Raw genomic sequence first — 16,051 nt, 5'->3', positions numbered from 1 at the left:
TCCAAGCAATCTTCTTGAAAAGGCTGAGCAAGTTGTGCAATGGGGATGTAGGGACAATTTCCTAAAGTGATAAATTCAGCCTCTGACCCCATCATGAAGACGCAACCTTTTTTTCCATCCACTTGTCATTATAAGTTATTATCTATCTGGTGCCCTAAAAGCGTTTCAGCTACATCCGCAGGAACATGGCTCATTAGTCCTCTAGCATTTTCATAAGCCTCCTGAAAATAAAAATTATAAATCAGAAAAATCCAAAATTAAATATAAAATATAAACAATATAAAATAATTTTCATCAAGGAGGGTACCTACTCAACTCCTCAATATGTCCACAAATAATGGTCGATTAAACATAAAATGAATAATCAGCTAATTAGCTAGTTATTACACTTAGCTAGGTTAGATGTTTAATACTGCCTGATCTAAACTTTTTTACGAATTCATATCAATAAAATCACATTTTTCTCATCCATATATTTTGTTGCAAACTATGGAATAGGCTGAAATTCCTTGGCTATATGTTGCTATGGCGCATAGTCAAGCATATGAAGGTGATAATAAAATATGTTCTAGTGACATTATTCTTAAATATTTTAAGCCATTGATTATTAACATGGAACATCAGCAATCCCATAGAAACACATGATAAGGATGTAATGTTTTATGGACATTAGACACTAGTATGTGTACTGGTGTCTGTTTGAATAAACTGAACGAATATGTAAGAACTATTGTATAGGTGTGATAATGAATAAAAAAATTCTGACGACCGACTGTGTGGTGGTGGTTAACCATTATTTGTCAAATCAGCATCCACGTAGAATGTTGACTGTGTAAGTAATGTCCATTTATCGTCGAAATAGGCTTCCTACCCAACCACCAAGTCTTTAGGATCCAATATTTTGGACCATTTTTCTTCATTGATGAAAAGTATTAACTGGAACTTACGCTCTTCATCAAAGGATAAAAGGCGAAACGAGCTATCGGAATAAGCAACCCATTTGGTAAGATTAATTCTTAACTTAGACAAAGACAAAATTCTCAGCTAATTAAATTTCATCCTATGTAACCAAAATGTTGATTGAATGCAGCTTCCTGGAACCATAAAACATAGAGTGGTTCAGTTCCGCAGATTCAGGGAGCAAAATGGTTCTCCATTATGCACCAATAAGTTTTCAAAACCAAATTCATTTAGTTTTGGAGAATATGGAAAGGTTCTTCTATTCTTAGTTTTTTTGGTTCAAGATGCATAGTGGGCCGGACTGGGCTAATCCAACTCTGGATCGGATTTAACCAATAAAAAAATAAGCTGGTCCGGTGCAGGCCCACTTGGAGCATGGCTGGTCCTGGGCCAGTCCTAGAAATCAATACCTAGGACCAAACCCAGCCTAGTAGCCCCTGTCTAGTCTTGGATCGGGTTTGAGCCAAGTCTGTTGGGCTTTTTGTTTAAATAATGCATGGCATATTATTTTTATTTTTATTCTTCTAAGTTGACTATTCCAATAGTTTTTATACTTTTAAAATTCTAAAAGCTACTTTATTGTGCTACTTCTAAATTTTTAGTACTTTAATTTATTAATACTCTTTTTTTATAAAAAAAAAATATTTTAAGTCCTTTTTTAATTTATTATCATTTGAGTTTATTATTTTAAGCTTGTTAGTCTAATTACTATATAAATTCATTATATATTCTTAACTATTATTTTTCTATATATAAATTTTCTTGTGATTTAATTTATTATTTATTATTCCATAAGACAATTATAAATTTAAGTAATTGTTTATAAAAAGACCTCAATATCATTCAAAAAGTAATAATAAAGCAAGTACATTCACGCCTGGTCCAGGCCTCAATTGAGTCGGTCTACGATCTGGGCTTGAGTTTAAAAATGAACCTTATTGAGGTCCACTTAAAGGTCCAAGACCGCTCCAAGATCGGCCATGAATAATCGTGGGCTGGTCCTAAGTGAGGCTTTTGCTAACTGGAACGTGCCGGTTCTGGGCGGATCCTGACACAATGTGCACCTTGAGTCTTAGTTTTCTCATTTGTGAAATAAAATTATTTTTGTATACTTGGCCACTATCCTAATAATAACCTTCGAACTAATTGTGGTTAGATGTCCAAATTTAACTACTTTTTTCATACATTTCATGCACAGTGTTTGAGGCTTGTCTTCTCGCAATCTATATTATTTGGGTAAGTTTTTTTTTTTTTTTTTCTATTCTTTGCTCAAGCTAGTTTCACGGACTCTTCCTCGTTTATGGGGTTCTCTTATCTTCGCAAGGTATGTATTTTAGATTCTTTTTCTTTGTAGTGTTCGTAATTACTTTCTTAGGCTATTTTTTAAGTGTTTTTGACTTTATTATGAGAGTGTCTAAGCAACATGGAGAAATGCCGATTATGTATGTCTCACAAGTATTCTACTCCAGTTATCATCCCAACCCTTAGCTTTGCATGGAGGAAAGATAAAGAAAACAATAAGATACGAAATTCGAGTTAAGCATGTTTTTTTGTTAAGATTAAATGCAATTTTGGTCTTCTAACTATAGTCATTTTCCACTTTAGACCTTTAACTTCCTAGGGTTGCGAAATCAATACATGTGGGTACTGTTTATTTTCCCTCTCATTCCACATCAACGTATGATGTGGCAATTCATGCCACATCAGTTTTTTTTTTTAAATAAAAAAAACTGCAAATTCAGCTTCAAATAGCCAATAATGTCTCACCCCTAATTTAAAAGTCCACATGGGCCCCATATGGAATTTTCCGGCAAGCTGCGTAAATTTTCAGCGAAAAACGTCCTAAAATTGAGCAATTAAAAAAGGTAAAGGACCATTCGCAACCATAACAAGTTAAAGGACTAAAATGAAAATAATTATAGTTAGAGGACCAAAATTACATTTAATCCTTTTTTCTTATATCATATTTACACCAAAATTTATCACTGTAAATTTTAATAAAGGTATCTTGCCTTTATTGAAGTTGGTGTTGCAAAAAATATAACTTTTAAAGAAAACTTGATAAGAAGAAGTATTCTAAAAGTATAAAAGTAAAACACAATTTATGTGTATGTAGTGCTTATAGCCTATGTAATATATTTTTGAATATAAATGTGGATGTCCCCTCAAACATTTTTTTTAAAGATTAAAGTTAAGAAAGTGCAGCCCCACCAAACAGTGCAACCTGCTGGCTTATGAGCAATTAAGGTATCAAGCCCATGGTATACTTATCTTTGTTAACTTGGCAGGCCCATAAAATGGAGATCGATCCAACAAGATGATTCAACATACAATACGAATGATATGTCACACGTATTTCTGATATCACAAGATACGTCATGCTAAAAAATCTCCAACTAATGCCACGTAATCTTCAACTCCTCAAGCAGTAGGTAAGCTGATTCTAGGATTCTTGGATTGGCTGGTAAAACTCGATCAAGAGGTTATATCTTCGTCCAAATAAGTCTTTATCACGAGCCAATTTTCTTTTTTTATATTAACACGTGCAACTTTCTAACGGTGTATGATTTATCCTGACTACTTTCCCAATCTTGTTCACGACTGCCTATAAGTTGAAGTCTTGTGCAGTTATTTTGGTGACTAAGTCTCTCATACTCTCACTCTTATTCTCTCAAGAAATTGCTACTTTTGAGCAGACTTTTGCACTCCACAAGAATTTTATCAGTCCATCATCATATTAAACTATTATGGTCATATTATTTCAATTTTTTCTATATTGATTCAGTAAAACCATTACTATCTTAAGAATCAAATAACTAACTTTGTTTTGCAGATTAGTCTTCTTTTGATCTTAAAATATTACAGAAAATTCTTCAATCTTTATGGTGTTACTGAACTCCGATATGCATCAAATATATACACCAGCTAAAAATAAAGAAAAACTAGAAGTACCTCATTTAATATTGAAAAATTAAAATAAAGTTTAAACATTTTCCACTATGTAATTATTTTAATCATAATTATAGTTTTAAAAAATTATGTAATTTATTCATGTACTAAAAGAATGAAAATATTTGTGAATACATTAACTATTAGTTTAATAACTAAAAGTATTTTCATATTATAATAATAAATTTTGTTATTACGCATTCATTATTCTTAACCATGAAACATGTCTCAATCTTTGGGATTCTATATTTAATACTAGCTATTTTCCATGAACTTAATATTTTTTGTAAAGTATCGCAACACACAAATTAACACTATCTTGTATAATTAAAAACTACAATCGAATTATAATTTTTCCTTATTGTTTTTAATCAAGAAAATATATGTAGTGTAGATTTTCTTTCAAATATATATAGTTATAATCAAATAAATAAATATATATATAGTAAATGTATAAATCAAATATCAATCTCTACCAAACAAATCACACCAGCTCATAAACTCCAAAAATTTTCAATAAATTGTCACTTAATCTTTCATTAATATCCCCAATTAATTTGGCGGAGTTTCCATCCCCAAAGCAATCAATTTGTATTCAGTTGAAATCCATAAATTAAACTGATCCTTTCTTAATATTTCCTATTCCTTAATCTCAGCTCCTGTTTTCCATATTTACCTTCCCACTCTGCACAATATTAATCCTAAATTACTATATATTTCACAATATTTGGCCATTGATTTACTTAAATCCATTCTTCCCATTTTGCAATTTTAGCCTTTGAAAAACATTCACTTTTAAATAATTTATATTCTATTTTTATGTTTTCTGCACTCCTTTATTTTCCATATCTTTCACTCACAAATTGGTTTAGTACTGTCTTCTCCTCTCCATTACCATGGTTCTTCTTCAAGAGGATCTTTTCCCAAGGTATGTCTTCCAGACTTCATCTCATCACTACCATGGTTTTTTCTTTTAACTATTTATTTCTTGGAATTTAGATCTCAAGTTTCTTAATTTTTTTCTTTCTTCTGGTCTTGTAAATTAATTATATTTTTAGTATGTTTGTGAAAGTGTACAATGCTTCAATTTTTACGTGCAATAGTGATCATGCCACACTCGATCGATGTCTGTGCAAATTAAATAAGATAAAAATTTACTTGAGATTTATGCATGTAAGTGTATATATATATTAAGGCAAATGTAATGTTTTGTTATTATGCATATTGTATTGTGATAAAAATTAAATTACATGAATGTGGTATGTCCTATTTATGTACAAACAAATACAACATACATGCACTCAATTATATAAAATATATATATCTATATATATATATATATAGATTCTAAATTTTTAATAGCAGAAATGAATTAAAAAATTTGCACAGGATTAAAAATGCCACCCCTATATGTTACGGGACTAAAGTTGCGTTTTTCCTAAAAAAATTATATAACATTATAGTTCTCTTTTATATAGTATGGATGATAAAATTGTCTCTATGTCAAGACGGGAAGTCGCATCGAGCTTCTTATTTCGTCCTAATACATTGATAGGAACAATTAAATGTATATTTGATTCCAAAGATTAAGGTAGGCGTAATCCGTTTTAGTTTCTCATTGTAGATTCGGACGATGAGCTGTTACAAAAAGGATTAAATACATTTTTTATTTATAGAAGTATATAATATAGTTGTATATATTCATATCCTAAAATATAAGAAGTAACAAAAACTCCAGTAATAACTTTTACTATAATTGTTTTAGTATGAAAATTTATTAGTACCTCCTCACGGCTTATACCTTAAATATTTGCATATTCAATCAAAACTTTTTCCATAAATTACTTTTGGTAATTTTGAACTTTTATTTAAAAATAATATTTTAACATTATAACTTTTATAAAAGAAGAGAACCAAAAAAGATTCATAAATATATTATTTCATAATAATCTCTAGACTTGTTATATAGATATATTGATTTTTCAATTTACTTTTTCGGATATAAAAATCTCTCTAGGTTCATTTGAATTAATTAGTTATAATAACTACAATATATTATTCAATATTAAAGTATTTCTAATCTATGGTCTGTTACACAAATGGCTCCTGCCTTTTGAATATTTACACATACAATTATCAAAAACATCGACATTTTTTTATAAATTGTTCCTATTTTTTAGAAAATTAAACATACACCTTTTAAAAATATCAATATCGTTACATAAACTATCTCTATAGTTTTTACTTTCAAGGATACATAGTTTCTATAGTTATACAAAAAACAAAGATAATTTGTATAAAACGAACATAGATCAGAATAATGAGTGTTAGAATAGGTACCGATTCTTTCAGAAAGGATGAACATAATATGAAGGAAGAAAACTGTCCAAGCTTACAAACTACCACAATATGGGCATTGAGACCTTTGACAATGATGTTTATGTGATCTTCAAATTGAATTTTCTTTTTTATTTCAATAATAGGAAGGGGTCTATATTATATGCATTTTATTTTGAAACTATAATAATTATACTTTTAAATTTTTAAATGGAACACATATCTATTACATTGACATGACACCAATATCAAGAAAATTGCATTTTTCAATTGGTAATTTAATCTCATTGCTCATCAAATTAACGAAAATAGTTCAATAATTTTAAAAAAAAATTCTAATTCTATAAAATAGGTCGATAATTTTAAAAATTTGTACTTTCAGTCGTTCCACCAGCTTCCGCTAGGAAAATGACGGGAAAAAAATAATGCGTGTAAGTAACGTGGTCGTCTTTCTTCAATCCAAAAGAATGCCCCCTAACTTGCATGTGGTTATTTTGTCAATTTTCTTAAACAAATTGGTAAGATTGATAATTAAGTTTAATTTTCGCAAGTTATGAGATTATTTTTAATAATTCTATAATAATGAGACAGAAAATATATATACTAACCTCAAATTATGAGACAAAAAGGGCAATTTCGTTGAGTGAGTGACACCAAAATATGACAAGAAATCCCACCACCCAACTTTTGCAGTCTCCCAGAAAATAAGAAGGAAAAATGTCTAAACACCATAAATGATGATAATAATAATAATAATAATAATATAGCACTTCCCTATCACCATTAATTTAGAATTCCTAATAATAGGCCAAATTCCAATCTGGTGAGGATGATACCGTAGTTTTCTTCAGAAAAAAATTGCAGTTTTACTCCTTTAAATATGGTGTTGGCGATTTAATTCTATACGAATATACTTTGATAATTTTGTCTTATAATTTAAAATTTCGTACACTGAGGAAAAAGAATGATCGAGAAAGTGCATTCAATTAAACTAGTTACGTGAACTATCCGAGCCATTTTTGCTTGAAATGTGCGAAATTCTTAAAATTACATACAGAACAAAATTTGCAACTTCCACACAGTATCATTATATCTCTTTTTATTTCTTCTGAAACAACATTGTATACCTCTCTTTGTACACCATATTATTACACCTTAGAATATTCTTGATTTTAGAACTTCAGTTCTAGTTGCACTATTATTAAAGTTCTTGTATTTTTTTCGATGTAAACCATAGTATTATTAAACATTTTTTTTTATTTTTTTGAAAAAGGGGATGGGTTTTTTATTGTATTAATTTATTTCACAGGTTGTTTGAATATGGAGAAGGGTCGAAAACAGGTACTCGTTTGGGTCGCGTTTTATTTGTTCTTGATTGTTGATCGCTGCGGGAAGAGCGTCGCGGACAGGTTAATTACATTGTTGTCTCCACTACTAAATATTGTTTTATGTACCTTTGCATGAGTTGTGTTATGTGTTTCCTGTAGTAATCAATTTTTGTGTGTTGATATTACGGATTTAATGCAATTTATCTCGTGTGTTAATATTATGGGTTTCTGGAAGGATCTATTTTTCTGCCTAGATTATGATAATTTTTATTTGTGAAGTCGGGATATAAATTGGATTAAAGTCTAAGTAATACTAAAAAAATAGAAAAAATATAAGCAACCCCCTTGTGATATTGCAAATGAGTAAATTATCACCTTATGAAAAAATAAATAGTGATTTACTTCCTTTTATTTTTTAAAATACAACAATTTATCTTCCTGTGTTTTTCAAAATGAAGCAATTTACCTCCCTTTATAAGGAGGTAAATTATTTCATTTTAAATAGTACATGGTTGTAAATTGCTATATTTTTTTCATAGGGGGTAATATGCTCATTTTCAATATCATAGGGGGTAAATTGCAATTCACCCCTAAAAAATAGTGTGCCCAAATCACTCTTATTTTTTAAAAAATTACAAATATACCACGCGAAAATATCATCATAACACAACCACCACTATTTGTTAATTGTTAGAGGTAAATTTTATAATTATACAACAAATGATAGTAATTTGTGTAAATTAGGTAAGGGGATAAACGCAATTATCCCTTTAATTTATCTCCTGACCCACATCTATGAGCGCATGCAGGTGTACTCCACAGAGTGGTGAAGACTCATCTCCCCCACTCAAGCTCCATGTATCCCGTCGCCATGTAAGCCTAAAAATGACTAACAATCCTTAGATAAATTCTTCCATTTTAAGCAGAAAGATTTTCAGGTACATTTTAATTTCACACCCACGCATATATTATATATGGCCTGACTTTTATATTACAATTTAAAATTTTCCAAGAGAGGCATATGTCAGTATAATATCAGAGTGTGATAGAAAATTCTTATAAAAAAAATTTTCTGTTGATTTTTTTGGATAAAAATCTTCGATCACATATGTACACATTATTGTCACACCAATACGTGTGTAGTATGTGGCTCCACTTTTCAATTATAATCTGATTTGATTATATTTCTTAATTTAAGAAAGAACACGTGTCGATATTTAACATCAATGTATGATGCAAATGTGTAACAAAAAATTTGGTGAAATTACATTTTTGGTCCCATAGAATAGGGGGTTCGTTACTTTTCGCCATTTGCGTCACAAAATTTTTGAAATGGTCAAATAATTTTAAAATTTTATACGTTTAATTTTATATTTTATTTTCATAATGATCACAGAATTGAAAAATTTCGACAAATTTAGTTCCATATATAAAACTAGTAATTGTGTAGGTGGTCTCAATTTTTGTGATGGTTTTGAAAAAATGTCATAAATTAGGATTAAATGTGTCGAATGTTTTTAATTTTGGAATCATTTTGAAAATCCTGTAAAGCAAAGAATTAAAAGAGTTCATCCCCTCTTCAGTGGGACTAAAAGTATGATTTTGCGTAGAAGATTCACATCGATTTTTCTGTTGTATTTATAAATGTACACGGATGGCAGGTTGAGATGGACAATGGAATTGTTAAACTCACATTAACAAAGCCGACAGGCATGCTGACGGGAGTAGCATACAAAGGAGTCAAAAACCTCCTGGAATATCGTCATAAAGAAACACGAAGAGGGTAACGTCTGATGAGACGATTGTTTTCCGTTTCCAAACAGGCTAAATCAGACAGCCCTTCACTAACAGTTATTTCTTGCTTCATATATTCTAATGGTTTTGTCAATTTGTGAATAATGTAGGTATTGGGATATCATGTGGACTACGTCAAAGAAAGACAGAAGTTTCTTCGACACGTAAAAATCTTTCAGAAATTCAAGAATACCCATTTTATTACATTGAAGTAGAGAAGGCATAAATTATTGTTCAGGCATCTTATCCTGTCCCTGTTCAGGCTCCAAGGTACTGGTTTCAGGGTTGTAGCACGGACTGAAGATCAGATAGAAGTTTCATTCACAAAGACATGGAATGTCTCCAATGGTGAAAATGATGTTCCTCTCAACATAGACAAGAGGTGTAGTATAAATACAAACTTGTTTTGTTTGCTGGGTTTAACTAACAAGAACGTCATAGTTCTTGGCGATAAAATGCAACAGACCCCCTTGTGAAAATACTAATAAGCAAAAATTCCTTGAGGAGAAACAGAAAGAAAAACGACAACACGACCTCCTGAGCTTTGAAAAAAGGGGAAGGGGTAATCCGATATTCCCTAATGCAGGAAGCTCGGGGCTGCATTCCTTTCGGTCTTTGTTTATTGAGTTTTTGTGCCTATTGATACTTTTAGGGGGTAAAATGCTATTAACTGAGACTATAAGTGAATTTTCCGGTACTAATTACAGTGATTGTTTTCCAGGTTCATAATGCTTCGCGGAGTTTCTGGTTTCTATTCATATGCAGTACTTGAACACTTGCATGGATGGCCTGATCTAAACATCGATGAAGCAAGAATTGCATTCAAGCTTCGGCAAAACATGTAAGAATTCAGCCTTTGATTCACATTCAAAGCATGAAAAATCGCTCAATTTTTGTGATGAAATTGATTGATCAGGTTCCGTTACATGGCTATATCGGACGACAGGCAGAGAGTCATGCCGACCGACCATGACAGGACAGTAGGCCACACTCTTGATTATAGAGAAGCAGTTCTATTGACAAATCCCAGCAATTCCAAGCTCAAAGGAGAGGTAGGCGCCCCAAAGATCATGATTTCTATAAAGCTATACAGACAAGAATTTTAACTTGGTGAGATGTAAATAATCATCCAGGTTGATGACAAGTACCAGTACTCGTGTGACAACAAGGACAACCGAGTGCACGGTTGGATTAGCTCTCATCCGCACGTAGGCTTTTGGGTGATAACACCAAGTGATGAGTTCCGAGCTGGTGGTCCGGTGAAGCCGGATCTTACTTCTCATGCTGGCCCAACTTCCTTAGCCGTAAGCAACTCTTCACATTTATCTACGTTAAATTCAGACAGTAACTAACCACCAAGAATGTTGTAAAAGATTGTCGATTAACATGTTAATGAAATACAAATGACTGATGTAATCAAGTAGGTACTGATTTGTCTTTATCGCTTGCTTCTCCACATACAGATATTCTTCAGTGACCATTATGCTGGGCCAGCTTTTGGAGTTAGATTACGCGATGGAGAGCCCTGGAAAAAGGTTTTCGGCCCTGTTTTCATTTATCTGAATTCGGATTCAGGCGATAAACAGAGAACTCTTTGGGAAGATGCAAAAGAGCAGGTCATTTTTACGTGACATTCTTATTCACATCGTGTTAAAAACAACCGATCACCCTGAAAAAAATAGCAAAGAGAAATAAAAAAGAAAAAATTAGCCGAAAAATTGATTACATTTTTTGTCTACACAAATTAATTTTTATAATTTAAAGCTGTAATTTTAAAAAATTCGTGATTTGAGGAATTCTCAGACTAATTTAGCCAGAAAATTGTATGTCACTTGAACATGATTTGAGGACTTCTCTGTTTATGAGGATTTTGTGTTTTACAATGTTTTACATGAGGGTAAAATGCAATTAATCATATGCAATTCATACCACAAAAACCCTTCAAACACTTATTTCTTCTCTAATTTTTCCATGAACTAACCGGAATTTCACCATTTTCATGAATCAGATGTCAAGAGAAACCAAGAAATGGCCTTATGATTTCCCGTTATGTAAGGATTTTCCTCATGCAAACGAACGTGGTGCGGTCCGTGGTCGATTACTCGTCCATGACAAGTACATCAACATGGACCTCGTACCAGCAAAATCAGCTTATGTGGGATTGGCGCGACCTGGAGCTGTGGGATCTTGGCAGGATGATGCTAAGGTACTCAACAATCATTTCTTGTAAAATGAACATTCATTTCTTCAATCAATCCTTCAATTAGAAGCACTGATTTACCTGAACTTGCTTCCAAATCGTTTCCAGGGCTATCAGTTTTGGACACGAACGGATGAAATGGGGTACTTCATGATAAAGTTCGTTCGAGCAGACAATTATAATTTGTATGCCTGGGTTCCAGGGATCCTCGGCGAGTATAAACACGACAGCGAGGTTATAATAAAACCAGGTTGGTGTCATCTTCAAATAAATTGACATAAACTCTCTCAGTCAATACCAACATGTTTTTTTGGCTCAAATACAATTTTGGTCCTATAATTATAAATGTTTGGTGACTTTAAGAAATTCATTTTGCAATTTAATCCTCTATCTTTGTTAATTTCATAAATTAAGGATATATTTTGCTGAAAATTTGAAAATTGGCCTGAAAATTGCATTTGCGTTCCACTTAAATTTGGAGGGAACCAACCAGGAATACTGATTTGAGGTGATGCGGAAAATGGGCTGATTGTAAACCAAAACAAAACTAGCAATGTCACCAGTTTTTTTCTTTTCAAATCAGCCTATTTCTTGGCAGGTCAGCCGAAATGAGCCTCAAACCTGGTTTTCCTCAAATTTAAGTCAGTAAATGACTTGCACATGCTAATTTTTGGTTAATTTTCAAATTCTCTGCAACATGTGTCCTTAAATTGCTAAATTAAGAAAAAAGGACCAAATTACGAACTCAAATTTCTAATGGACCAAATCGTTAAACATCTATAATTACAAGATCAAAATTTATTTTAAGTGCTTTTTACTCGAGATATGGAGTGACCTACGAAAATACTAATAGATAAAAAATATCCTAAATAAAACAAAAAAACAATGTGACCCCGTAAACCTTTGAAATAAGCTTGTTATCTCTCCCATCAGAAGTCGTATTGCCCTTTTTTTCATTTAGAAGAGGTTTCCGCCTATCAGTACTTTTCTAGGGGGTTTGTTGCAAACCTCAGAAATGAACTCATACGTGCATGTTTCCAGGAAGTGAGATTCGAATAGGTGATCTTGTGTATGATCCTCCAAGAACTGGTCCGACCCTGTGGGAAATCGGGATCCCTGATCGTACTGCTGCCGAATTCTACATTCCTGATCCAGCCCCTGAACTTACGAACAAGTTATACATCAACCATACAGAAAAGTAAGCTCTACAAAATACAAAGTTACTTGAATACATATAAACTTATGTTGCTAATAGCTTTTTCTCTTCTGACATTGGATAATCTGTCCAGGTTTAGACAATACGGTTTGTGGGACAGATATACGGATTTATATCCTGACGAAGATCTGATTTACACTGTTGGCGTCAGCGATTATAGAAAACACTGGTTCTTTGCCCATGTTAACAGGTGATGTTTATTACACTTATCTGTTTCTAGTTCCCACGTTCTTCTGAGATAATGATGATTTTTGTACTGAGATTGTAACTCTTACTTTGCAGGAAAATAAACAAAGATAACTATGTTCCTACCACATGGAAAATCTTGTTTGATGTAAGAAATGTCATCATGGCAGGACAATATACACTGAGGATTGCTCTAGCATCTGCTAGCTTGGCTGAAATTCAAGTATGGACATGTTCTGAAACTATCTTTCCAATAACTACTCCCTCCAAACATTCTGAATTTCCAACTTTCGTAGCATTTTTATGCACATACCTTATTCTATAACCTTACTCATAAGTACTACGTATGAAAACGTGGGATGATCCTCACCGTTAGCTAAAAAAAACATTCGGTGTAAGGAAGTGTTGTTCGTATCTAATGTCGTATTGCTTTTGTGGTTAGGTATGGATCAACGACCCGCACACACAGCGCCCTCATTTTACGACAAGGCGGATAGGTAGGGACAATGCAATAGCAAGACACGGCATTCATGGGAGATACTGGCTGTATAGAGTGGGTATATCAGGATTCCAACTCGTGAATGGGAAGAACACACTCTATCTTAGGCAAGCAAGAGGCTCGAATCCGTTCATCGGAGTCATGTATGATTACATTCGCCTTGAAGGCCCGCCCGAACAAGACTATTAGATCGATGAAGGAAGAATTTTTCTTTGTGGCTTAAGGGTGAAAGGCTGTGATATACTTGAATTCTTTGGCACCAGAGGAGAAAAGAGCAGGTTGATTCTTAATTTTTGCTTTGCTTTTCTGTTTGCAAACACAAAAATCAAAGTAAGCTTCTTGCTTCAGAGACTCTTTGTTTTTAATTGATGAATATAAATGGTTGTCCAGCTCTTCTGAGAGCAGCTGAAATATTTACTTGCTCACGATTGACACAAAGAATGGTTTATTAATTTTGTTTTTCAGTGTTTTGGTTCGAGACCATATACTGGATTTTATTGTTTCCTGTAATGTTTTTTTGAGAAAAACTATGATATGTGTAATGAACAAATGCCCGCTCTCAAGAAAAAATTAGCAAATTAACCTCTTGTGTTTCAAAAGGATAATTTACTTTATTTTTCAAAACATAGGGAGTAATTTATTATTTTATTTTTTATACAACTTTTTTTCCTCATTTCTCATATTATAAGACAGTTTTTCCCGAGAATAAAAAAAAAAGGTAGTTATGTTAAGTAAAGAAGTCTGGGCAATCTGCCTTAACACAAAATGATGCTCATAGCTACTCGAAACTCAACAAACCAGCTAACTCCAACTACTACAGGCACCTAGGTCGCGGCCATCAATTGTGCTCGTACTGCACAGGCAATCATCTACTGTATGGTCTCCAACAACCGCGGACAAACTTATTATATTTAGGGGCATCATGCAAGCATGCTCTCATAAAACTTTTCCTTTTTTTTAAATATTATTTGAATCCGGGTTAATTATTTTTATATTATAAAAAATAAATAAATGATATTAATATAATTTAAATAAATATATTAATATTATTATTACGAGTCGCGATTTTTCGAATTAAATTTTTTTTTTTTTAATTTTGTGCGCAGGTCGCGGTTTACACCCATGACTTTGCAATTCACAAGTTGTAAATGTCAATTGGCCCAATTCACAACTTGTATTATTTTTTCTATAAATTAATTATATTTAATTAATTTTTAAAATTGTATTAAGTTCAAAATATAATGAAGCATACAAATGTAATAGTGTATATTTTTCTATACAATTATAAAAAAATACAATGAACTATACTGATAAGTTTGCGACAGAGTTGGAACCCTTCGATTGAAACCCGAGTCTGGATTCAAAATTTAGAAAAAAATGCAAGTACTATAAATGTATAAATTATTATATTATATAAAAAGTTAGCAGTTTACTTTAATTTATTTTTTAAAATACAATAATAAATAAAGTAATTTATTTTATATTTAAAAAATAAATTATTTTATTTTAAAAAATACAAAAAGATAAATTACTATTTGTGACAATTGGCCCAATTTACAACTTGTGAATATAACTATTTTTAAAAAAAATAGTTACATATAAATTTTAAAAAAATATAACTATTTTTAATTGTAAATATTTACAGTTGTGGAATTAACCAATAATAACATATAATTATAAACATAACTTTTGTGAATATAACAAACTTCTTGCAATCTTCAATTTTTTTTCTTTAAAACACTTGATTAATGTGGGAGAAAAAAGTTTAAATAAAACATAGAGCAAAATGTTTTTAAGCAAAAAAATTTTGAAATTAGACCCATTCTTCAACATTTTAACTAACATATTTATTTTTTTATTTATGTTTTTACCTCAGAAGATTCTTTTTTTTAATTCTAGAATATATGTTTTGAAATTTTATGTTTAAATATCTGAAAAATTCTAAAATATTTTGAATAGAACATTATTTAAAATTGTAAAATTTCAATACCTTTTCTCAAAATTTACATCTTATAATTCAAGATAATCGCTATGCCTTTCCAGAATGTGACAACCATATGAAATTCGACCTCAAAATCGCATTCCTTTTTCGGACAAGAATAATAACTATAAATATTATATGTACCTCTCACCGCATGGGTCGCGCGAGGCCTTTTATTATTTATCTATTTGTTTGTGTTATGTGTAGGGACAGTTGATGAAGCCATGTGGTGGCAAGTGAATGCCAAAATACGTGACCAACAACTATTCTTTTCTTACTTGTAATATAATATATTAAACTTTTTTAATTGTATTCACGTTATTAATTGTTGAGGAAAATACTATTTTTTTCGTCAATTCATACATTTTTCATTTTATTAATCAAAAAATTCTTATTAATTAGACCAAATTTGTAGCTGATTTCAGTGTAAAAAAACACAAGTCTATTTTTCCCTCTTTTTAATATCCACGTGCACTTCACACACTACAAGAAAACAGCTTGATAGCAACGAAAAAAAAATTAGCGCCAAGGTAATTAGCAAGTAAAATTCTCGTTGCTAAATCACATTATTTAATACAAGAATTTACTTGGTAACGAATTG

At 31.5% G+C, this 16,051-nt stretch overlaps 1 protein-coding gene across 3 annotated transcripts; it reads left to right on the top strand.

The window, feature by feature from the left end:
• The first annotated feature begins 7,364 nt into the window (after window positions 1–7,364).
• LOC105178228 (uncharacterized) lies at window positions 7,365–13,933 on the top strand. 3 transcript variants are annotated; one of them, XM_088885220.1, is made up of 16 exons: window positions 7,365–7,472; window positions 7,556–7,655; window positions 8,384–8,447; window positions 9,236–9,357; window positions 9,479–9,532; window positions 9,631–9,750; window positions 10,090–10,209; window positions 10,285–10,420; window positions 10,502–10,672; window positions 10,832–10,984; window positions 11,377–11,574; window positions 11,677–11,818; window positions 12,610–12,766; window positions 12,858–12,974; window positions 13,067–13,193; window positions 13,413–13,933. In XM_088885220.1, exons 2-16 carry the CDS (start codon window positions 7,567–7,569, stop codon window positions 13,656–13,658), a joined length of 2,016 nt encoding a protein of 671 aa, XP_088741346.1. In that variant the 5' UTR covers window positions 7,365–7,472; window positions 7,556–7,566; the 3' UTR covers window positions 13,659–13,933. The 3 variants fall into 3 exon arrangements, with proteins under 3 accessions (XP_088741346.1, XP_088741345.1, XP_088741347.1); XM_088885219.1 differs by having other exon boundaries at window positions 9,607–9,750; XM_088885221.1 differs by lacking the exons at window positions 13,067–13,193; window positions 13,413–13,933 and having other exon boundaries at window positions 9,607–9,750; window positions 12,858–12,978.
• Window positions 13,934–16,051: the final 2,118 nt, after the last annotated feature.

Source organism: Sesamum indicum, linkage group LG9 (assembly GCF_026168435.1).
Source record: "Sesamum indicum cultivar Baizhima isolate 11 linkage group LG9, ASM2616843v1, whole genome shotgun sequence".
NCBI lineage: Eukaryota > Viridiplantae > Streptophyta > Magnoliopsida > Lamiales > Pedaliaceae > Sesamum > Sesamum indicum.
The sequence above is the reverse complement of the archived record's forward strand: the minus strand, read 5'-3'. Positions and strand labels throughout refer to the sequence as shown.